At 41.2% G+C, this 23,781-nt stretch overlaps 1 protein-coding gene across 1 annotated transcript in view; it reads right to left on the bottom strand.

Annotated features, from left to right (window-relative positions):
* ASCC1 (activating signal cointegrator 1 complex subunit 1) overlaps positions 1-23,781 on the bottom strand; it is a 99,428-nt gene that overhangs the window by 26,009 nt on the left and 49,638 nt on the right. Inside the window, exon 7 of the mRNA XM_081824095.1 lies at positions 5,692-5,816. Coding sequence (XP_081680221.1) covers positions 5,692-5,816 — 125 coding nt within the window. The remainder of the gene's footprint in view (positions 1-5,691; positions 5,817-23,781) is intronic.

Genomic DNA, 23,781 nt, shown 5'->3' with positions numbered 1-23,781 from the left:
AGTATGAAGTTTCCTTAAAAAAAAGTAAAATAGAAATACCATACAATCCAGTAATTCCACTTCCATCTTTAAAGAAAATGAAAACACTAATTCAAAAAGATATATGTATCCCTATGTTTACTGCAGAATTATTTACAATAGCCAAGATATGGAAGCAGCGTAAATGTCCAACGACAGATGAATGGATAAAGAAGATGTGGGGGTGTGTTTGTGTGTAAAATGAGCCATATTCTTAGGCAAATTATGTCTCCTCTATGGACCTCAGTTCATTTACACAGTTACAGGTTAAGACTAGGTGATCTCCAAGGGCGCCTGGGTGGCTCAGTCGTTAAGCGTCTGCCTTCGGCTCAGGTCATGATCCCGGGGTCCTGGGATCGAGCCCCGCATCGGGCTCCCTGCTCGGCGGGAGGCCTGCTTCTCCCTCTCCCACTCCCCCTGCTTGTGTTCCCTCTCTCCTCGTCTCTCTCTCTGTCAAATAGATGAAGTCTTTAAAAAAAAAAAAAGACTAGGTGATCTCCAAAGGTTCCTTGTGGTCTAAAAACCCAAGATTTGTATAAGCTATATGCATTTTTAAGTATGTAAAAATATACAAAAATTCACACATTAAGTACTCAAAATGCTGGTGACATTGATTTGGGTTGCAACCAACATGAAGTGGGTTGGTTTAAGGACTCCCCCCAAATGAGAGAACCCCTTTCAGTTGCAATCAAAGGTATCTTTACAGACATTCTACACAGAAATGCAGCAAATCTATGACCCTGTATTAATTTAGCTTGCTTATCCCAAAAGACATCCTTAAAGTATAGCAGGAAAAAGGATTTCAAAGGAAAGGGATGACAGGTAAGAAAGAGTGAAACACCTTATTCTATGCCCTTTTCAAGTAAAAATTCAACCAGAGAAGAATCCAAGGTATAGGAAATTCAAAGCATCCTTAAGAAACATTTAACCCTCAGAGTATTTTCTAAAATATCAACCCTTTCTTGCCCACCAACAGACACTCAAAAATATTTGTATTTCCACTTCTGAATATGCTCTTTTACTATATATATCGATGGAGACTACCAAGTCAGAATTGGTAAAGTATATCTAGGCCGCTAACGCCATGAGCACAATATATGTTAGCCCACTGGAATTACACTTCAGTAACTTCTCATGAGAGAGTATTCTCTTAATCAAAGATCCCAATACCATGTATATTTCACAAATTAAAAACAGGTCCCCTGTTAAGAGATGTGAAACTTTAAAGATTCATTTATTTATTTGAGAGAGCGAGAGCATGCACGTGCATGCGCACTTGGGGGTGGGGGGGTGGGGAGAGGGGCAGAGGGAGAGGGAGAGAAAATCCCAAGCAGACTCTGCACTGAGCACACAGCCCGAAGTGGGGCTCAATCTCACGATCCTGAGATCACGACCTGAGTCAAAACCGAGAGTCAGACACTCAACCAACTCTGCACCACCCAGGTGCCCCAAGAGGCGATGTGAAACTTTAAAGTAAATCCATACTAAACAAATATCAATTAAAAAGCAGTAATGAGGAGCACCTGGGAGGCTTGGTCAGTTAAGCGTCCAACCCTTGATCTGAGTACAGGTCTTGATCTCAGGGTCCTGAGTTCAAGCCCCTCATTGGGCTCCATGCTGGGCATGGAGCCTACTTAAAAAAAAAAAAAAAAGGCAGTCATGATACCTGAAGATTGAAATGGTTTTTTTGTGAGGGCGGAGGAAGAGATTATCTTAAGCAGGCTCCACACCCAATGCAGAGCCCCACACAGGGCTTGATCTCACAAGTCTGAGATCATAACCTGAGCCAAAATCAAGTGCTGGATGCTTAACCAACTGAGCCACCCAGGCGCCCCTGAAAACTGAAATGCTTAATGATAGGTTCAAAACCTGTAAGTTGCATTAGCCATCAGGGAAAAGCAAATCAAAACTAAAATAAGATACTACCTCACATCTAAAATGATGGCAATAATCAAAAAGATAGATAATAACGAGTGTTAGCAAAGATGTGGAGAAAATGGAACCCTCGTTCACTGCTGGTAGGAATGTAAAATGGTGCAGTCACTTTGGAAAACAGTCTGGAAGTTCCTCAAAAAGTTAAACACTGGTTACCATAGGACCCAGAAATTTCAATCTTAAGTATATACCCAAGAGAAGTGAAAAGATATCCCCACACAAAAACTTGTAATTGTTCAAAGCAGCATTAACTGTAATAATCAAAAAGGAGAAACAATACAAATGTCCATCAACCGAGGAATGGATAAAATGTGGTATATCCACACAATGGAAGATTATTTAGCACTAAAAAGGAAATGAGGTATAATACATGTTATCACATGGATGAACCCTGTAAACATTAGGCTAGGTGAAAGAAACCAGTCACAGAACATCACATATTGCATGATTCTATTTATACAAAATATCCAGAAAAGGCAAATTCATAGGACAGAAAGTAGACTGATGGTACCTAGGACTAAAACTTTAGGAGGAAATGAGGAGTCACACTGCCAATGGGGTTTCTGATGAAAATGTTCTAGAATTGATCATGGTAATGGTTGTGTAACTCTGACTACACTAAAAATCACTGAATTACATTATTTTTATTCTGTTATTTTTTTAAAGATTTATTTATTTATTTGAGGGAGGGAGAGAGCGTGTGTGCACGTGTGCACATGTGAGCAGGGAGAGGGGCAGAGGGAGGGGGAAAGAGAGAACCTCAAGAAGACCTCCCACCAAGTGCATAGCGCGACGTGGGGCTCAATCTCACGACCCTGAGATCATGACTTGAGCCAAAATCAAGAGTCGGATGCTCAACCGACTGAGCCACCCAGGCGACCCTGAATTATATATTTTAAATGAGTGAATCATATAATATGTGAATTGTATCTCAATAAAGGTGTTATATTCAAACTACCTCTAAGTAGGAAAGGATAACTAGACTGTGTGAGGCGAATGTGATAACCACTACACTACGGAGGATAACTAGACGTGAACACAGAACATTTTCTTACATAGAGCTCTACTGCCAATAGAATATAAATCTGGATCCACACAATTTAGAAGATACAGATTCCCTCTTTTATGTCAAAAGGTTATTAATAATGGAATATCTTAGGAGTTCTGAAGTAAGATTTAAAGACTAGGACATTTTCAGAATGTACTGCTGATAGCATTAAATGTCTAATAAAATACTGTCTATACCTGCACTGTCCGAATTAGTAGCCTCTAGTCACATGTGATTATTTAAATTTAATTAATTTAAATTAATTAAAATGAAAAGTTTACTTTCTCAGCCTCACCAGCCACCTCTAACTGCTCAATAACTACATGTGGATAGTGGCTACCATATTGGACATCACAGGTACAGAATATTTCCATCATCACAGGGAGTTCTATTGGATGGTACTGGATACAATATATCTTCTGAACCAAAGAATTTAGAGTATACTCTAGAGCTCTAGAACTTTACATAGTGATGTTAAAATGTACATCACCTCAGAGGATCTAAGTATATTTCCAAACTTAAAACTGACCATCCAGAACAAAATAAATACCACAAACTCCTTTAAATGTTCCCACTGGACAAGGTACATACATATACAAATATGAAATAGTCCAGAAATTTTTTCCCAAAAATTCCAAATATTCTTCTGCAATACTACTACCCAAATGAAAAAAAAAAAGTATTCCATCAGAACAAGTATAGAGTTTTGGATTCTATTAAGTACCCAAACAAGAGTCTATGGGCTTTGACTTAGTCATTTGAACCATTTTTGATCTCAGTACTCCCAAAGGTAAAATAGTGATTTATTTAGAAAAATCTTAAATAAAATACAATCTAACATCACAAAACATTAACACTAGAACCAAAATGTGGACAGTTACACATCTCTTAGTCCTACAGTGGCTCTAAGAAAATCGGGTTGGAGTGCCTGGGTGGCTCAGTCGTTAAGCATCTGCCTTCGGCTCAGGTCATAGTCCCAGGGTCCTGGGATCGAGCCCCACATCGGGCTCCCTGCTCGGCGGGAAGCCTGCTTCTCCCTCTCCCACTCCCCCTGCTTGTGTTCCCTCTCTCGCTGTCTCTTTCTGTCAAACAAATAAATAAAATCTTAAAAAAAAAAAAAGAAAGAAAAGAAAAGAAAATCAGGTTAATATTAAATGACTTCCAGTTGGGATCTTTGGTATATATCCGAGAGAAATAAAAAGATGTACAGTTGACCCTTGAACAATGGGGATTAGGGGCACCAACCCCCATGTAGTTGAAAATTCGTGTATAACTTTTGACTCCCCTAAAACTAAACTACTACTGTTGGCCAAAAGCCTTACTGATAATATAACCAGTCAATTAATACATATTTTGTATGTTATATGTATTATATACTGCATTCTTACAATAAACAAGAAAAAGAAAGTATTTTTTTCAAGATTTTATTTATTTGAGAGAGTGAAAGAGAGAGTATGAGAGGGGGGAGGGTCAGACTCCCTGCTGAGTGGGGAGCCCAATACGGGGCTTGATCCTGGGACTCCAGGATCATGACCTGAGCCTAAGGCAGACGCTTAACCAACTGAGCCATCCAGGCACCCCAAGAAAAAAGAAAATATTAAGAAAATTTTAAGGAACAGAAAACACGTTTACAGTACTATACTGTAGTTATTGAAAGAATTCCGTGTATAAGTGGACCAGCACAGTGCAAACTGTGTTGTTCAAGGGTCAACTGTACTTTGACAAAAAGGAACACACAAACTGTCCTAAAGTATAAATCTACAAATAGTTTATGGGTTCAAGTCCTGATGGAGTCCTCTTCCAACCTAAACTTTCTAAAACTAAGGTCAGGTCCTAAACAAAGAAAATAAAATCTGAATATAGGATTTTAGTGCTGATATATTTCAAACAAGTTTTAGAAGGAGAAGCTACATATAATCTGAATTTGCGGCTCCTGATCAGACAGATCCTGAATGTGCTAGAAAAGCTGGGGTAGGGTGGAGAAGACAATGGAAGAAAAGAAAAATACTTTTTGAAATGTAGATAATTATCCCAAATCAAGGGTCAAAACAAGGCATTTTTATATAAAGGCTCAGATTCCATGAGAGGAAAAATTATTACTCTAACACCAGGTTTCTCAACCTTGGTGCTACTGACATTTCTAGATACTTCTTTGTTGAGGTGTGCTGTCCTGTCCATTGTAGAGAGTTAAGCAGCATCCCTGGCCTCTTCCCACTAGATGCCAGCAGCAATGCACCCTCAACCCCTAAGTGTGACAACCGAATGTCCTGGGGCGGGGGGAGGGGTGGGGCGCACAAAGTCGCCCGTAGTTGAGAACCATTGGCCTAACCTTTACTTTTATTAGCTAATCTTCCTTCCTTCTTTCTTCTTTTCAAAAAGCCACCAAGTAGTGCAAGAGACACACTTATACTAAAATAATTATTCACTGTGTACCTAAAATTTACCTGGGCATTTTGTATTTCTTTTTGCTAAATCTGGAAACCCTATGTGCAACAGAAATCAAAGATCTGGAATGTCACACTCCCACGCTAGATATCTCCCTCACCACTTCCACTGTGCTCAACAAAACAAGTTAAAGATTCAAATAAAGATTACCAGAGATTCTTTGATAGCCCGTCTTGTTCGAACCCCAGGGATATCACAAGGCCTTGCTGATCCTAAACTATGCTACAGTTCTATGGGGGACTTACCATTGGGGTCCTTCCTGAATAGAGTGTTCATCACTGTCGCATGGAGTTTCACACTATTCCACTCTTTCACTATTAGTCCAGATGCCTGAAAACGTTCCAGCACTCGATCGACTAATTCCTGCAGCCTGAAGAAATTGAAGGAAGAAGTATAAAAATCTTAGTAAACTCTGAACCCCTGATTACCGATTCAATGTTGACGGAGTATCTGTTCTGGGCCAATCACTGTTCAAGACCCTGCAAAGGCTACAGTCCCCACCACCACGGTGTTCACAGCCTTGTGGAACAGATGGACATGGAAACCGTAACACTGAAATACATCATGAGGAGTGTTAAGGGAGGGACCAACCATACATGGAGAGGGCAAGGTTTTTACAGGAGGTTTAAACATGATCTTGAAGGAACATGGAAGCTCAGCATCTCAGGATAGGGCTCAAGAAGCCAGACTCAACAGAGAGTTGCCTAAAAAGAAGTGCTTTATGGTTTCATCCAGTCAGAGAACCTAACTCTACCATGTAGTCAGTATGTTTCTGCCAGGATCAAAGAAGGTCTGGTACGATTCTAAGACATTTGCTCCCTGGGAAGGAGCCTGCACTTTGAAGATCCCAGTAGCCTTGGACACTATCCCAGTGTTTCACCGAGACTGAAGTGGAGTACCGATAAAGACAACTATAGGAAAATCCATAGGCTGCATGACTCTTCCCCATGTGGACTCCAGGTAGCTCTAAGCAATAAGGGTCCTGCAGTGGCTGAGTTCTAGCTTGACGATGGCCATTCATTCTAATACCTCTCCCAGAAGCAATTCTTGCACAGAAGTTTTCATCCTGTTCAGGTGTTTTGCTCAATAGCCTGAAGAACTCCCTTTAACATTTCTTGTAAGGCCACTGTAGTGGTGATGAACTCCATCAGCTTTTGTTTGTCTGGAAAACTCGTTTATCTCTCCTTCAGTTCTGAAGAACAACTTTGCTGGCTATGCCGACAAGAGGAGTCAGCAATCCAGCAGGTGTGTGGTGAGCAGATGATGGTCCGAGGCCTCAGGAAGCAGCCATTTTCTGTGACTACCCACTCATTTGATGGTAAAATGCAGGCTGTGGCTTCTACACATTGTGCCAGAATGTCTACTCTGAGACTGAAGCAGCTCGTGCTGGATATGTGGCGGGTCCCCATGAAATGACAGGGCAGTGCGCCTGGTGGCAGTCACAGGATGCAGCCTGCCCCTTACAACCTTCCCCTCAGCCTTCTCTGAGATTTGTGCTGATGCTCACTGACTTCTCTGGTGCCAAATCATCTCCTGTGAGTCACGAGTGTACTAATGAACAATAGATTTCACATTTTTAGATGTACTAGTAATACTCTTCGTGTCAAACATCACCTCTTTCCTGGATACACGTAGCCCTGAGAAATTTAGAGTTCATGAATCTTCCATTGCTTCTTGGGCCATGGCCCACGTGTAATGGCCCACAGTGTAAGCATTGTGGCCAGTGAGCAGCTACTTCTTGAGCAGGGCTAGACAGGTTTGCTTTATGTGAGATGGGGGCCGAGCCTAGCCTGTGCAGCCCATTTGTGGGAGCCTGCCTCAGGCAGAACACTCCGGCTGCAGCAACTCAGTTGCTTGATGTCTGTCTCCAAGTGGACAGCAGCCTCTAGTACCCCGACCCTCCAGGGATCTCCCCCCGAATTTAGACATGAGCAAAACAACTCTTTTTGCTTGCACTGCATGCACTGCAGCAAAAGAAAGTTACTGTGCCCCAGAAATTGACTCGGAAACATAATTATTTTCCCTTTCATGGTTTTCAGGCTCCAAAGTTCCAAATTAATCTTCTTAAAATCCTAATTTACCTTAATTGCTTTTTATGAAATACTGTCTACTAATCAAGAAACATGTATAACATGAGTAAGCCATAATTAATAATAATAACAATAAAGTAAATACCCATGTCCCCTCTACTGAACTTCAGGACCAGAACACAGGGCTGGGACTAGGGCCGAAGTAAGTGAGGAAATGACCTCGGGCACAAAATTTAAGGGGGTGCCAAAAAATGCAGTAACCAAAATAAATCATGTTTTAATGCAATATTTTAAAAAATCAAATTTAATGCCAAAAAAAAAAAATCCATGATGAACAGAATACCAAAATTTTGAATGAAGATGAGATCAATGTTGCTGAGTTATCCCTTTGCGTCAGGCTCCAGTGTGGCCCGGCACAGGGTAGAACATTACAACACACCAGTCCCTCAAGATGCTCCGGGCTCTGGAGAACCCCGTGACTCCACACGGCCTCGTGACCTCAGCACTACTCAACACGCACGTTTTCTTATCGGGCTTCCTCCACTCAGCTTGACAACTGCCACCTCTGTGCCTTCTGTTCTCTGAGCCACAGGATCCACCCCCTCCCTCCACCTATGCAGATCTTATCATCCTTCCAGGCCCAACTCAAATCTCACTCTTCCATGAAGCCTTTAGGCTTACCCCCTAAGACCCCATTCACTCCCCTGTATCTGTGAGCGGTGATTCTGCCCTTCTTTGAAATGCCGCTCTACTTATGTGTGCTCTACTTAGCATTCTCAGGGACAGTCCCTTGCTGTTTCAAGTCTCTCTGTCCTGTTCCCCTACTAGATTGCATGCTCCTCAAGAGCATGTTATATTTTCTTGTATCTTCCAGAACACCATTATACTTGGGTTTCAGTAACTACTGGCTGTGATTGGTTAATTGATGGATGTGACTGGTTAAAAAGTGAGAAGTGAGGAGCGCCTGGGTGGTTCAGTCAGCTGGGTGTCCGACTCCTGGTTTCGGCTCAGGTCACAATCTCATAGATTGTGAGATTGAGCCCCCAAGTCGTGCTGCATGCTTGGCAGGGAGTCTGCTTGAGGTTCTCTCCCTCTGCCATTCCCCCCACTCACACACACACTCTCTCTTAAAAAAAGTGGGAAGTGAATGTAAAAAATAAAATAAACATGGTCGTGAAGGATCGCCGAAGACTCGCAGATAAAACTGGTAAGGAAAAACACTTCGAGCAGAAGAAATAGTACAAAGATGCCAAAGCACGCACGGTCACATCTTATTTGGAAAACTGCTGATTACTGAATATAGCTGTAGCAGTGAGCGAAGGAAAAGGAACAATGGAGACGAACTGGATAGAAGTGGTGGTCAGACCATCAGAAGCCACAGAGATTTTAAGAAGAGAATGATGTGGTCAGATGTCCGTTTCTGAAAGCTGATGCCGTAGCAGAGTAGAAAACATTTTAGAAGAACAGACCGGAGAGAGAGAGGGTGGCTAGAACAGTGTCAGGCATTATTTTAAGCACTCGATATCTGTTAACACATTTCATCCTCACAATGTATTATTATCCCTATTTTACTAATGAAGGAACTGAGGCACGGAGAAGTTATAAAACTTGACCAAAGTCACATAACTAATACGTGACAGATCCAAAATCAGAACCCATGCCATCGGGCTTCAGAGTATGGGCTTTAAGGACTGTGCTATGAAGGGGGAAAAGGAGGAACACCTAAACTATGGCAGGGGCAATGAGAACCAAGACAAGAGAACGGCTTCACAAGAGCTGTGTGAGAGAGAAGCCGGTGCCCTCAGACATGGCTGCATTCAAGCACAGAGAGCAGCTGAGGTGACTCACAAGAGTCTGCCTTACATGACCAGGTGGGCCACTGACCAAGATGGGCAGCTGTGGAGAAGCAATTGCTATTGTTACGCTATGTCATTCCAAGGAGAGAATTAATGCTGTGTATGCTTTTGAATATGTGACATGGGACATCAAGTAGGACAGGTCCAGGAGAGGGATGGAAATACAAGCCTGAAACACAAGAGAAAAATCTGGACAAAAGATACAGATTTGAAGGGTACCTCGGTGGCTCAGTCGGGTAAGCATCCTCTTGATTTCAGCTCAGGTCATGATCTCAGGGTCATGAGACTGAACCCCGTGTCGGGCTGTGCTCAGTGCAGAGTCTGCTAGAGATTCTCCCTCTGCTCCTCCCCCCACCCCCCACCCCCGTGCACACACTCTCTCTCTCTCTCTCTCTCAAATAAAATCTTAAAAAAAAAAAAAAGATACAGATTTGGGAGTCATGAGTGCGAAAGCAGTAAGTAAAAGCATGGGTTAGATGCAGTCACAGTGGGAAGGAGGATTTACAGTAAGCCATAGGGACAACTAAGGATGGAGCCTTAAGGGACACTCCTATGGAAGGGGCAGAGAAGGAACCAGCAAAGATCATCAGCAAAGAGGAATAAGAAAAGACGTCAGGGGCGCCTGGGTGGCTCAGTCGTTAAGCGTCTGCCTTCGGCTCAGGTCATGATCCCAGGGTCCTGGGATCGAGCCCCACATCGGACTCCCTGCTTGGCGGGAGGCCTGCTTCTCCCTCTCCCACTCCCCCTGCTTGCGTTCCCTCTCTCGCTGTCTCTCTCTGTCAAAAAAAATAAATATTTTTTTAAAAAAAAGAAAAAGACTTCAGAAGAGGACTTCAAAAAGGCTGAAAGGAGAATTACAGGAGGGAAAAAAAAAAAATCAGCACAGTACAATGCCACAGAAAAGCTCCTCCCCCATTCATGCTCTCTGTCTTTCTCAAATAAATAAATCAGAAAAGGAACCCAACACGGCCTACTTACTTCTCACAGTCACAGCGTACTGCAGACCCGTGCAGAAGCAGCTGTGCTAGCACGCAAGATGGAAGCCTTGGTACGAGGACCAAGGCAGAAACCGGAGTGGGGAGGGGCTAAGTGCACATCAACTCTTTCCAGAAACTCGAAAGGAAGCAGGGAAACTAATGCCTTGATAATTCAAATGTACAGAGTTGAGGGCAGGTTGTTTGTGTTTGTTTTCGATGAGGAGAAAGAACTGAAAATGCTTACTGAGAACAAGAAATTATCCAATAGAGAGGAAAGATAAAACTTCAGGCAAAAGAGGGAATTGACAGAATACGATCTCGAAGGAGACAGGAAGGGCTGATGTGCCCCAGGTGACGGGAATACAGAGGTGAACAAGCCTCTGCCTTGAGCAGCTTACACACTAGTGGAAGGAGGCAGATGGGCAGTAGACACATATACGCATACTACATCAGGTGGTGGTATGCGCCGTGAAGAAAATGGAACAGGAAAGAGGGATGAGAAGACCACTGGGAGTACATGGGCCATTTTATACAGGGTGATCGGGGAAGGCCTCCCTTAGGCAGTGACATGTGAGCAGAGACTCGAGGGATCAGCATTGCCTAGAAAAGGAACAGCAAAGACAGACCTGTGAGGCAGCATGTGTGCGGTATGACTGAGGAACAGGTAAAAGCCAATGTATGGAGTGGAGCTGAGGCTGGAGAGGCGGGGAGGATCATGTCACATGGGGCTTACATAGGGCTCATAGGCCCCTGTAAAGACTAGTTTTTTGTTTGTTTGTTTTTTAAAGATTTTATTTATTTATTTGACAGAGAGAGATAGCAAGAGCAGGAACACAAGCAGGGGGAGTTGGGAGAGGGAGAAGCAGACTCCCTGCTGAGCAGGGAGCCTGACGCAAGGCTCCATCCCAGGACCCCAGGATCATGACCTGAGCCAAAGGCAGACGCTTAACCAACTGAGCTACCCAGGCACCCGTTTGTTTTTAAGATTTTATTTATTTGACACAGAGAGAGACAGCGAGAGAGGAAACACAAGCAGGGGGAGTGGGAGAGGGAGAAGCAGGCTTCCCGCTGAGCAGGGAGCCTGATGCGGAGCTCTATCCCAGGACCCTGGGATCATGACCTGAGCCGAAGGCAGACGTTTAACGACTGAGCCACCCAGGCGCCCCTGAAAAGACTAGTTTTTATGGAGTAAGGTGGGAGCTTTTAGAGTGTTTTCAGCAGAAGAATGACATGATCTGACTGACATTTTAGAAAGAAACCTCTGGGTGCCATGCGGAGGACAGTGGTGGAGTGAGGATGAAGCAAGAAGGCGGTTAGGAGACCTTCGCAACAACCAGATGGCTGGGGTGGCAGGGGTGGAGGTGGTGAGAAGTGGAAGCTTTTCTGATATGCTATCGTCAAGAGTGGAAGGTGATTCTAGAAGCATTTTTGTCCTCAACATCTGAAAGACTGAATATCAAAGAGAACAATACGTCCAAGGATTCGCGAGACATCTGTAGAAAGGGAAGGGCAGTGATGAAATGGAAAAGCAGGCTGAGCAAAGCCAGGCTGTGGAGGCTCCTGGGGCCAGGGCGGGTTGAAATCTTACTGGGTAGGCCACAGGAAACCAAGGAGGGCCAGTAAGAAGCAAGATTCGCAGACAAAACCAAAGGCATGGGAAGCCAGTTAAGAGAGATATGCTTCCTGACATAGTGGTCTCAATTTTTTCTCTGATTACAAAATAATACTAAAAATGAAGAGAAGCATAAAAAGGAGATCATAACCTGGCCATCCACATAGAAACACTTAAGTTTTGTTATATAATTTTTAGTCTTTTTCTACAGATATATAATCAATTTCAAAAAGACAAAACATTTTTCTAAACTTGCTTATTTCACTTAATGTACCCCAAATATTTTTCTGTCATGGAGGATTTTTTAAAATATCATTTTAGATACCTTTCAGAGGAGCAATGAGAAAGGCTAACCAATAAAATATCGATAAGGATGGAAAAAGAGGGCTGACTCATGGAAACGACTTAGTCCCTACTTTCCTAAGGGGAAAATGAAATATATTCATGCTGCACATAACCCTGATTTTATAGTTAATGATTTAATTAACTGTGCATGTGGACTTCCAAGCAAAGATCTACATTATATTGGTTCTGAGGTTTCTAATTAACACCATGAGAGAACCACAAAGTTTTGGAACACTTCTAAGCATTACAACCTAAGTCTGAACATAATCAAGCACTGCAAAATCCACCTCAATTACAAATCACAGCAGAGGGGCACCTGGGTAGCTCAGTCGGTTAAGCATCCAACTCTTGATTTTGGCTTAGGTAGTGGTCTCAGTGTCGTGGGGTCGAGCCCCGCATCAGGCTCAATGCAGAGTCAGCTTGTTCCTCTCCCTCTGCTCCTCCCCCCATTCGTGCTCTCTCTCTTTCTCAAATAAATAAATAAAATCTTAAAAAAAAAAAAAACATAAATCACAGCAGAATGATGCCTCTCTTTTCTTTCTCCTCTATTAAAGAAAAAGAAGTGATTAGGGAGTTCAGTTAGATAGAAACAGGGAACAGGAAATATTAGAGGAAGGAAATTAAATAAACTAAATGAAAGAAACCAATTTCCAGCTCTGTCTTTCAGGAAAATTAAGATTTCTGTCCAATTCACAGACTTAAGACTTTGAAGAAACTAAAGTCCTTTAAAAAGTTCTAGTCTAACCTCTCATTTTACGCAAGAGGAAATGAAGCATAGACAGGATGAGTTGCTCAAAGTCAGGGCAAAGAGACCAGAATCCAGGTCAGTTTTGCTGTTACCAATTCACTGTGCATTCCACAAAGGTTGGCTCTTTATCTTATTCACTGCTTTATCTTTGCACCTAAATTAATGCCTGACACATAATCAGTTCTCAATAGTTATTGCATGCATGCATGATTCATTGATGACAAATATTTTGGGGTTCTAGTAAAAGAACTTAAGAGTACTTGGGTACAGTCACTAAATTTCAGGTTGATGTCACAGATAATACATTTAACAATATGTCCATATATTTCTAAGAGTACAGTCTTTCAATTCTTACTTCACTGATCCCTTCCTGTTTGACTATGAGTCACAGAGCCTTTGATTCCTCATAAATGAATTAAAAATATAGGGCTGCTATGAGAAAAATTATGTATTCTTAAGCAACTTTATTATTTAGATAGTGCTTAGAGTTTGGAAACAGAAGCCAGTTATTCGTGCCTTAAATCTAAGCTCTTAAAGACCTGTAAGTGCTCCAAAGCTCAAGCATCCCAGAGCCATCTTTACAGATACGGATTTGTACTGCAGAAAGATCACCAACTCCCTAGAAAGTGCAAATTCCAGGCTTCTGTTTGGGAATTTTTTTTTCCAGTTTGATTCAGTTCCATACTAAGTAGTATTTCCTGAGTGCTTACTGTATACAGTCATTATGCTAGTCATTACAAAAATAAAAAACTAAGCAAACATAGTCCTTGTTATTAAGGAGCTTGCAATCAATTAAGGTAACTATAAAGGAAGACTTTGGTAATGACACAAACAATACAAGGTGCTTCAGGTAATTTAAACGCTGAAGAGAGTATAGCTGGGTTGGAACCAGAACAGGCTATTAGGAGGATGGGCTTAGGACAAAAAGCTAACTGTACCCAATTCATTTTGTGTATCTGCAGAATGAGTGAATTAAGTACATAACAAACATTCACTGAACATCTATGAACCTGAGTTATAAAAGGCACTGGATATGCAATGCTGAAGAAGAGTATGCCCTGCCACGAAGAATCTTATAGTCTACTTAAGAAAAGGAAAAAGAAAGGATAGCAATAAGGAAAGACGGCATGTGAACACAAAAAGATGAGAAGTAACAGGAGAGAAGTTTTAGTCACAAGAAACAATTATTAACAAAGACACAAAGAATCATCAATAAGTGGTGAAGTTGGCCTGGGCTTGGCCAAGTGCAAGGTAGTGGAAGATTAAATTGAAATATTAAGTTGGTCTTACCGGAAGATTATCTCATACCAGAAGATCTTGAATGCTAGACTGAGGAATATGAATTAATTCAAAAGATGATGTGAAAGGATGGGAGATTTTTTTCTCTTTTTTATTTAAATTCCAGTTAATTGGGGCGCCTGGGTGGCTCAGTCGTTGAGCGTCTGCCTTTGGCTCGGGTCATGATCCCAGAATCCTGGGATCGAGCCCCGCATCGGGCTTCCTGCTCAGCGGGAAGCCTGCTTCTCCCTCTCCCACTCCTCCTGCTTGTGTTCCCTCTCTTTCTATGTCTCTTTCTCTGTGTCAAATAAATAAAATCTTAAAAAAAAAAATAAAATAAATTTCAGTAAGATTTCCAGCTCTGTCAATGTTAATGTTAATTAACATACAGAGTAGTATTAGTGTAAATATAGTGATTCAACATTTCCATACGACACCTGGTGCTCATCACAAGTGCACTCATTAATCCCCATCACCTACTTTACCCACACACATCACATCTTCTTTATCTATTTATCAATGGATACCTGAGCTGTTTCCATAATTTGACTAGTGTTGGTAATGCTGCTATAAACATCAGGGTGCATGTATCCCTCTGAATTAGTATTTTTGTATTCTTTGGGAAAAATACCTTTGTATTCTTTCGGAAAACAGTGCAATTGCTAGATCATAGGGTAGTTCTATTTTTAACTTTTGAGGAACCTCCATACTGTTTTCCAGAGCGGCTGCACCAGTCTGCATTCCCACCAACAGTGCAAGAAGATTCCCCTTTCTCCACATGCTTGCCAACACCTGTTGTTTCTTGTGTTGTTGATTTTAGCCATTCTGACGCGTATGAGGTGATATCTCATTGTAGTCTGGATTTGCATTTCTGCTGGGAGATTTTTAAGCAAATAAGTCCTATTACAGGCTATGGCTTAGAAGGACAAATGTAGGGGCGCCTGGGTGGCTCAGACGGTTAAGCGTCTGCCTTCGGCTCAGGTCATGATCCCTGGGTTCTGGGATCAAGTCCCGCATCGGGCTCCCTGCTAGGTGGGGAGCCTGCTTCTCCCTCTTCCTCTGCCTCTCTCTCTCTCTCTGACTTTCATGAATAAATAAATAAAACATTTAAAAAAAAAAAAAAGGACAAATGTAATTGTATTTCATGAGATCTATACACACTGACGTAAAAGTAACTTCTAGGTTATGTGTCATAAGAAGAATGAACTGTTAAGTCATGTGTGTAATGTCCTATTTGTGTAAAATGATATGCACAGTAGACAATGACTCTCAGCATGTTTGTTCTGCTTACCATCTACTGGGGAGGAACATGGAGAGGGGCAGGGCAGGCGGAAAGGGAGCCAGTTAATTTTCACTTTACCCATGTGTAAGCCTATACTTTCATAAAAGAAAACAATGCAAAAAGCAGCAGCTTTGGGGTGCCTGTCTGGCTCAGTCGGTAGAGCGTGCAACTCTTGATCTCGGGGTTGTGGGTTCGAGCCCTACATCAGGTGTTGAGATAACTTAAAAATAAAATCTTAAAAAAAAAAAAAGGAAGCAGCAGCAGCAGCTTGGATGTGAAAAGAAGATGGCAAACTGAAAGATGGTACAGAGATATGCCAGGCTGCACTGCTGTGGAATTTAACTCTAACTGCACACATACACGTACACTCTCATCTTCTTTTCACCAAACTTCTCGAAAGAGTAGTCTGTTTCCAACTGTTCTTAATCCCCTCTTCTGCCCCAGCATGAGCACAGGCTTCACAGTTAGAGCGAGGTCAAACCGTAATTCTACCCCTTACAAATACACGCTAATTACTACTGACCCTGACCTGACCAAGTAAACCTGAACAACACTTGCCTGTTATACCAACATTATTGAAAAAAAAAAAAAAAAGAATCAGATAATCTTAAAAAAAAAAAATCACTTGCTATCCGGAAAGAACCACTGATAAGATTTTTATGTATTGAGATTAACTGATTTATTTCTCTCTTGCTCTTTTCCCACTTTTGAGGGAAAAGTAAATGCATATCTACAAATTATCTTGTAATCTGTTTCATCAGATAATACTCTATAGTGAATATTTTCCATTTTTCCAAGACATCATTTTTAGTTGATCCCTAGCATTCTCTATTCTATAGATGTTCTATAGTTTATTTCCCACTCATCTGATTGTGATGTTGATTTAGATTGTTTCCAGTATATACTGCCACATGCAATACTGTAATAGGTATTACACATACAGAGATCTCCCACACATAGAGATCTGTCCACATATCTGATTAATTCCACTAGAAAAATTCCTGTTGGGAGAATTAGCAAATCCAGGAAGTATAAAATAAAAGTGCCAGTTTGCTTTCTGGAAAGTCCTTATTTATAGCTTTACCAGCAGGGACCTTCTCATGTCACTCGTCAAACATCTACTTAGTTTTCTTCTATTTTTAAAATTTGTGTGTTTTCTTTTCATAGTTTAGTGCTTAAGCAGATTTAGGATCCTTCAGGTAAGGGTCATTTTACCCATCTGTGTATCTCTTATGGTGTCTATTTTGTTAGTACTATTTATTTTTGGGTATTTATCTTTTGTCCAACTACTTATTAGCACTTTTACTGCTCTCTTATCAATTTTAGCGCTTTTTTTAGTAGACTATAACGTTATCCTCAACAGCAATTTTGTCTTCAACCATCCTCTGTTTTATAGTTTAGGATTTAGTGTGAACTTTCTGAACAATGTGTTTAAGAGTAATGGTTATTACAGGCAATCATGCTTTATTTCTGATTATAATGGCAATAATAAGCCCAATAAACTACCATTCAATAGGATTGTTGGTTTCTGCTTTAAAATAGATATTTATCATATTAGGCAATATCTTTCTATTTTCTGAAAGTTTTAAATGAAAAATAAATAGGCTTAATTTCATCAAAAGCCTTTAAGGCATGTATTTAGATACTATTTTTATTTATTTATTTTTTTTTAAAGATTTTATTTTTATTTATTTGACAGAGAGAGACACAGCGAGAGAGGGAACACACGCAGGGGGAGCGGGACAGGGAGAAGCAGGCTTCCCAAGGAGCAGGGAGCCCGATGCGGGGCTCGATCCCAGGACCCTGGGATCGTGACCTGAGCCGAAGGCAGACGCTTAACAACTGAGCCACCCAGGTGCCCCTTAGATACTGTTTTTAAATTTGTTCTGCTGAGTTGGATGTTATTAGATTTCCTGGTCTTAATTCATCTTTGTATTCCTGAGATTAACCAGCTTAGTTATAATGGATCATATTCATCTGATTCCTACACTCCACCTTTAGAAAACTGCCCAATCAATCAGAGTTGACTCTTCTTGAATCTATATATCAATTCTCATCACTACTGTTCTAGTTCAGACCTTGTTTCTCACCTGGATTCCTATAATGACTTTTAAATACTCCCCCTCCAGCTCCTGGCTCTTCTTTTCAATTACATATGTAGTCTTATAATTGCATTAAATTTATATAGAACCATTTGAGGAGAACTGATACTTTTTTTTTTAAGATTTTATTTATTTATTTGTCAGAGAGAGAAAGAGAGAGCACAAGCAGGGGGAGCGGCAGGCAGAGGGAGAAGCAGGCTCCCCACTGAGCAAGGAGCCCCTTGCGGGACTCGATCCCAGCACCCTGGGATCATGACCCGAGCTGAAGGCAGACGCTTAACCAACTGAGCCACCCAGGCGTCCCTGAGGAGAACTGATATCTTTATGAAACTAAGTCTATCAATGAACATGAATAATCTATTTATAATTTATAATTTTCTGCAAAAAGGTCTTACACATACTTTGTTGTTATTTCCTAAGTACCTTATGGGCTTTGATGCTACCGTAAATGGATGGTATCGTTTTATTTTTTTTTCTTCATTGTCATCACTCTAACCTGGCTACTTACTTTCAACTCTAGCCTGGATTGCAATATGACCTGATTTCTCCACTTGCATTCTTTCCCCCTCTAAACCATTCTACCACACATTACCTTTTTAAAATGATAGATCATGTCACTATATTGCTTAATACCCTTTGGTGCACCTAGGGAAACAATACAAATTCTTTACCGTCTAGACTTTGTGTAATCAAATCTCTGCCTGCCTCTCTGGCCTCATCTCCCTGGTCTTCTTTAAGTGCTGAAACACACTAAGCTCTCTCTCGAGGTCTTTGCACTTGCTCTTTCCTCTGTCTAGTACACTTTGTGTCTTTTAAGTCTGAACTCAAATGTCAACTCCTTAGAGATGCCTCCGCTGGCCATTGCATCTGAAGTAGGTCCCCTATGTTATTCTTTTCATCCTCTTGTTTGTTTCTTTTATAGAATCTACTATAATTTATAACTATTTTATTTACTTTTTTTTGTCTGTTTCCTCTTTGGACAGCTAGAGTGGATCTGCAGGATCTAAGATGGTCCTACTCACATGACTGGAGCCTTGGTTTTCTGGCTGTCGACTGGGACACCTTAATTCTTTTCCTTGTGGTCTCTTTTTCCAGCTGGAAAGTTTGGACTTCCCTAAAGAGCAACCGTGTCCTAAGAGGTTAACTTTGAAAACAAAAGCTGCAAGATCTCTTAAGGCCTAGCATCAACAGTTTTACAAATCATTCCTGTCTCATTCTATTAGTCAAAGCAAGTCACAGGGCTGGTGTCTTTTATAAAGATTTTTTTTTTTTTTGGACAGAGAGCAAGCGAGCGAGCACAAGCAGGGGCAGCAGCAGGCAGAGGGAGAGGGAGAAGCAGGCTTCGCATGGAGCAGGGAGCCCGATGTGGGACTCGATCCCAGGACCCTGGGATCATGACCTGAGCCAAAGGCAGACGCTCAACCAACTAAGAGGCTGGTGTCTTTTAAATGATGTTTTCTGTTTGTTGCTGGTATACAGAAAAACAATTGATTTTATTATACTAATTTTATAGTCAATCACTTTGCTAAACTCTCTTATTATTTCTAATAACTTGGTAATTGTAGATAACCTTGCTTTATTTCTGGTCAGAAAACATGATTTGTAAATATACCAACTCACTGAAATTTATTAAGCCTTACTTTATGATCTACTGTATACTCCCACTTTTTTTCAACTGTTCCATATGACTGAAAAGAATATGAATTCTCTAACTGCTGGGTATATAATTCCAGAAATGAGTATTACATTAAATTTGTTAATTGTCAAAATCTTCTGTATCTTTACTGATTTTACATCTGCTTGACCTATCAATAATTGGAATATATGTCACAATCTCTTCCTATGATCATGGATTTCTCAATTTCTCCCCAATAAAAAATTAATTATACAAATTTGGTTTAATCTACTTTGAGGTGGTTCTAATGAGTTCACACAAGTTTAAAATTATATCATCTTGGTAAATTGTTTATCATTATATAACAGTCCTCTCTACTGCTAAGCCTACCATGTTTGATATTGTTATGCCAACTTCCTTTTGGTATTTGCCTAGTGTATCTTTTTCCTTTCTACTACCGCAACTTCATGGATGGATGTATCTCTGGTAAAGAGTATATAACTGAATTTGTTTACTCTTATCTTTCTTAACCAGCGAGTTTATTAACATGTATCATTAATATATATATCTCTGGGGGCGCCTGGGTGGCTCAGTCGTTAAGCATCTGCCTTCGGCTCGTCATGATCCCAGGGTCCTGGAATCGAGCCCCGCATTGGGCTCCCTGCTCCGCAGGGGGCCTGCTTCTCCCTCTCCCTCTCCCGCTGCTTGTGTTCCCTCTCTCGCTGTGTCTCTGTCAAATAAATAAATAAAATCTTAAAAAAAATTTAAAAATTTTAAAAATTTAAAAATTTAAAAATTTTAAAAATATACATATATCTCTGGACTTATCATCTTACGTTTAAATATTCATCCCAGGGGTGCCTGAGTGGCTCAGTCGTTAAGCATCTGCCTTCGGCTCAGGTCATGATCCCAGGGTCCTGGGATCAAGCCCGACATCCGGCTCCCTGCTCCGTGGGAAGTCTGCTTCTCCCTCTCCCACTCCCCCTGCCTGTATTCCCTCTCTCGCTGTCTGTCTGTCAAATAAATAAATAAATAATCTTTTTTAAAAAATAAATAAATATTCATCCCACTTTTCCCTATGCTTCTTGCTCCTTTTTATAAATTTGTATTTGCCCTTTTGTCCTTTTTCTACTTGTTTTTTATACACTCTATTTTAGGTTTACTTTCAAATTTTTACTGTATGCATTTAGCTTAACAAAGTTAAAAAATATCTTAACACCCTCTCCCCAAATAATAATTTTAAAAAACTAGAATACTTCAACTCCAGAATGTTCCTCAGTCTTGACTTACAGTGCTCTTAGCTGACAAATAGTTAACTGAACAATGTTCTTTTTTTTTTTTTTTAAAGATTTTATTTATTTATTTGAGAGAGAGAGAATGAGAGACAGAGAGCATGAGAGGGAGGAGGGTCAGAGGGAGAAGCAGACTCCCTGCCGAGCAGAGAGCCCGATGCGGGACTCAATCCCGGGACTCCAGGATCATGACCTGAGCCGAAGGCAATCGCTTAACCAACTGAGCCACCCAGGCGCCCCTGAACAATGTTCTTTTTAATTTTTATTTATTTTTAGCTCTATCTTTTTAAAAAACTCTCCCCACTACAAAATATTTTATGTAGACAATGTCTGCCATTTTATTTATTTACCATTCTTTTCTGCACCTCATACTAACCTTCCTGTACTCATTCTGGATTCATTTTCCTTTTCTTGAAATATATCCTTTATACATTATTCCTTTACTGCAGACATCTCACAGTGATAAATTCTCTGAGTTTTTGTTCATCTGTAACAGTCTTCATTTCGCCTTTGTTCGGTTTTTTATTTATTTATTTTTATTTATTTGACAGAGAGAGACAGCAAGAGAGGGAACACAAGCAGGGGGAGTGGGAGAGGGAGAAGCAGGCTTCCCACAGAGCCGAGAGCCTGATGTGGGGCTCGATCCCAGAACCCTGGGATCATGACCCGAGCCGAAGACAGACGCTTAACGACTGAGCCACCCAGGCGCCCCACCTTTGTTCATTTTTTAAAAGATTTATTCATTTGAGAGAGAAATAGCATGAGCGGGAGGGGATGAAGGAGAGGAAGAGAGAATCTCTAGCAGATCCCACACTGAGTACGGAGCCTGATGCAGGGCTCAATCCCAGGGCCCGGATATCATGACCTGAGCCGAAACCAAGAACTGGATGCTTAACTGACCGTGCCACCCAGGTGCCCCCATTTCACCTTTGTTCTTAAAGATTTTTTTTTTCTGAGTACACAATTCCAGGTTCACCATTATTTTCTCTAGAAAATATTCTGCTAAAATATTCCACTATTGCTACTGAGAGTTCCTTATAACTGTCACTCCTTTGTGGGTGACTTCTTTTAAGATCTTCTGTCTTTGGTGCTCTGCAGTTCCATTAAGATTTATCTTGATATGGATCTCTTTTTATTTATTCTGCTCATGTTTAATCTTCATTCTTTTATCTAGTGCCACTGTCAGTCCAAGCCCCTCTAATTTCTTCACATGGCCATCTTCTTCCTCATTAAACCTCATCCATATCTGGAATTCGTTAGATTTTTTCTTGCCTCAGGGTTTTTGCTCTGTATTTTCTTTTACCTAAAACAAGTGGGAAGAGCCTTCCCACCTCTCCTTTGCCTGCAAACTCTCACTTCTTTAGATCTCAATTCAATATCGATATCTTTTCGATATCGCTCAGTCGTTAAGCGTCTGCCTTTGGCTCAGGTCATGATCCCAGAGTCCTGGGATCGAGCCCCACATCGGGCTCCCCGCTCAGTGGAAAACCTGCTTCTCCCTCTCCCACTCCCCCTGCTTGTGTTCCCTCTCTCTCTATGTCTCTGTCAAAAAAATAAATTAAATCTTAAAAAAAAAAAAAATATATCGATTTCTGAGAGAGGCTTTCCTTGACCCCACCCTCCCCCCCCGGAATCTACACTGCTATGATAGCTTGTCTAACAGAGCACCATTTTCTGTCTGCTTCATCTTTATCACACTTCGCAATTACAGATGACACTCAAAAAATGCAGGGGTTAAGGGCACTGAGCCCTGTGCAGTTGAAAATCCATGGCTAACTTCTGAGTCCTCTAAAACTTAACTACTGGCAGCCTACAGTTGATGGGAAGCCTGACTGAGAACATGAAGAGTCTATTAACACATATTTTGTACATTGTATGTATTATGTACTGTTCTTACAATAAAGTAAGCTAGAGAAAAGAAAATGTTATTAAGAAAATCCTAAGGAAAATAGATTTACAGTACTATACTGTATTTACTGGGGGAAAAAATGTGCATATAAGTGGACTCGTGCAGTCCCAACCCATGTTGTTCAAGGGTCAACTATATATTTACGTGTTATTTGTTAGCATCTGTTTCCTCCATTAGTCTGTATACGATGTAGGGATAATGAATGCGCCTGGCTTTATTCACCATTCGGTATTCACAGCCTAGCACAGTGCCTAGCAAACAACAGGCGCTCAATAAATTTATGCTCAATAAACAAACGACCAAATGAAAATCCAACTTCCTTTACATGTCATATAACAGTGCTTCTAAATCTACACTTGCTACTTATTCCCTTTTCCTAAAATGCTACTCTCCTGGCCTGCGAACTCCTTATTCAGCAGAGAAATTCCTCTGTGAAGCCTTCCTTTACAAAACTTGCCCACACATGAGCAGAGTTTTTTGCTGCCTGTCTAGGTACCCCTAGAATCTCAACCACTGCCCTCACCCCAGTGTACTCTAATTACTGGCATCTGCCTCCTCCTCAAGATGGAAGCCCTAGAGTCTACTGCACCTCACAGGCTGGGCATTCGAAAAATGCCCGAGGAAAAAGACGACTGGCAATGTACTGCAGGGGGGAATAGCTGATGGGGCCAGGTCTTTGAGGAAATAAGAAGGAATGAGAGCAGGAGAAGAAGAGATTAGCCTCATCAGCGATAATGTATGCCATTCTTCAGAAAGAGAATGAAATCGAGTGGGGTAGGGTGATGAAAACAGGTAGACTGTGAGAGGAGTTGACTTTGTGTTCTCAGCAAAATGTGAGGAAGCCATTCTTCTTAGAGGGGCAAGGATGGAAGCTCATGTGACAGTACCAGACAGAACAGAATAGCCACTTTGTTCAATGCTTAAGTCTTAGCAACAGCTGACTGCCACAAATTCCTTACCCAGTCATGCTTTACCAAATCCAAGGTGCATCAATAAGTGAACCTACACTGTCCCAGCTCAAAGTTTCCGGAGGAAAAATCTGATCTAAGTGGTTCCATCCTTTTAAAGGTCAGTCACTTCCCATTCAATCATTTTAAGGGAAGGAATCTCTGATTTAAACTATATTAAATCATATAAAGAAACCTGAATGTATTTTTATTTTTATTTTTTTAAAGATTTTATTTATAGGGGCGCCTGGGTGGCTCAGTCGTTAAGCGTCTGCCTTCGGCTCAGGTCATGATCCCAGGGTCCTGGGATCGAGCTCCGCATCGGGCTCCCTGCTCCGCGGG

The sequence above is a fragment of the Leptonychotes weddellii genome, chromosome 6 (genome assembly GCF_054177405.1).
Source record: "Leptonychotes weddellii isolate Sample4059 chromosome 6, ASM5417740v2, whole genome shotgun sequence".
In the NCBI taxonomy this organism is placed as follows: domain Eukaryota; kingdom Metazoa; phylum Chordata; class Mammalia; order Carnivora; family Phocidae; genus Leptonychotes; species Leptonychotes weddellii.
Note: the sequence above shows the minus strand (reverse complement) of the source record. Positions and strands in the feature narration are given on the sequence as shown.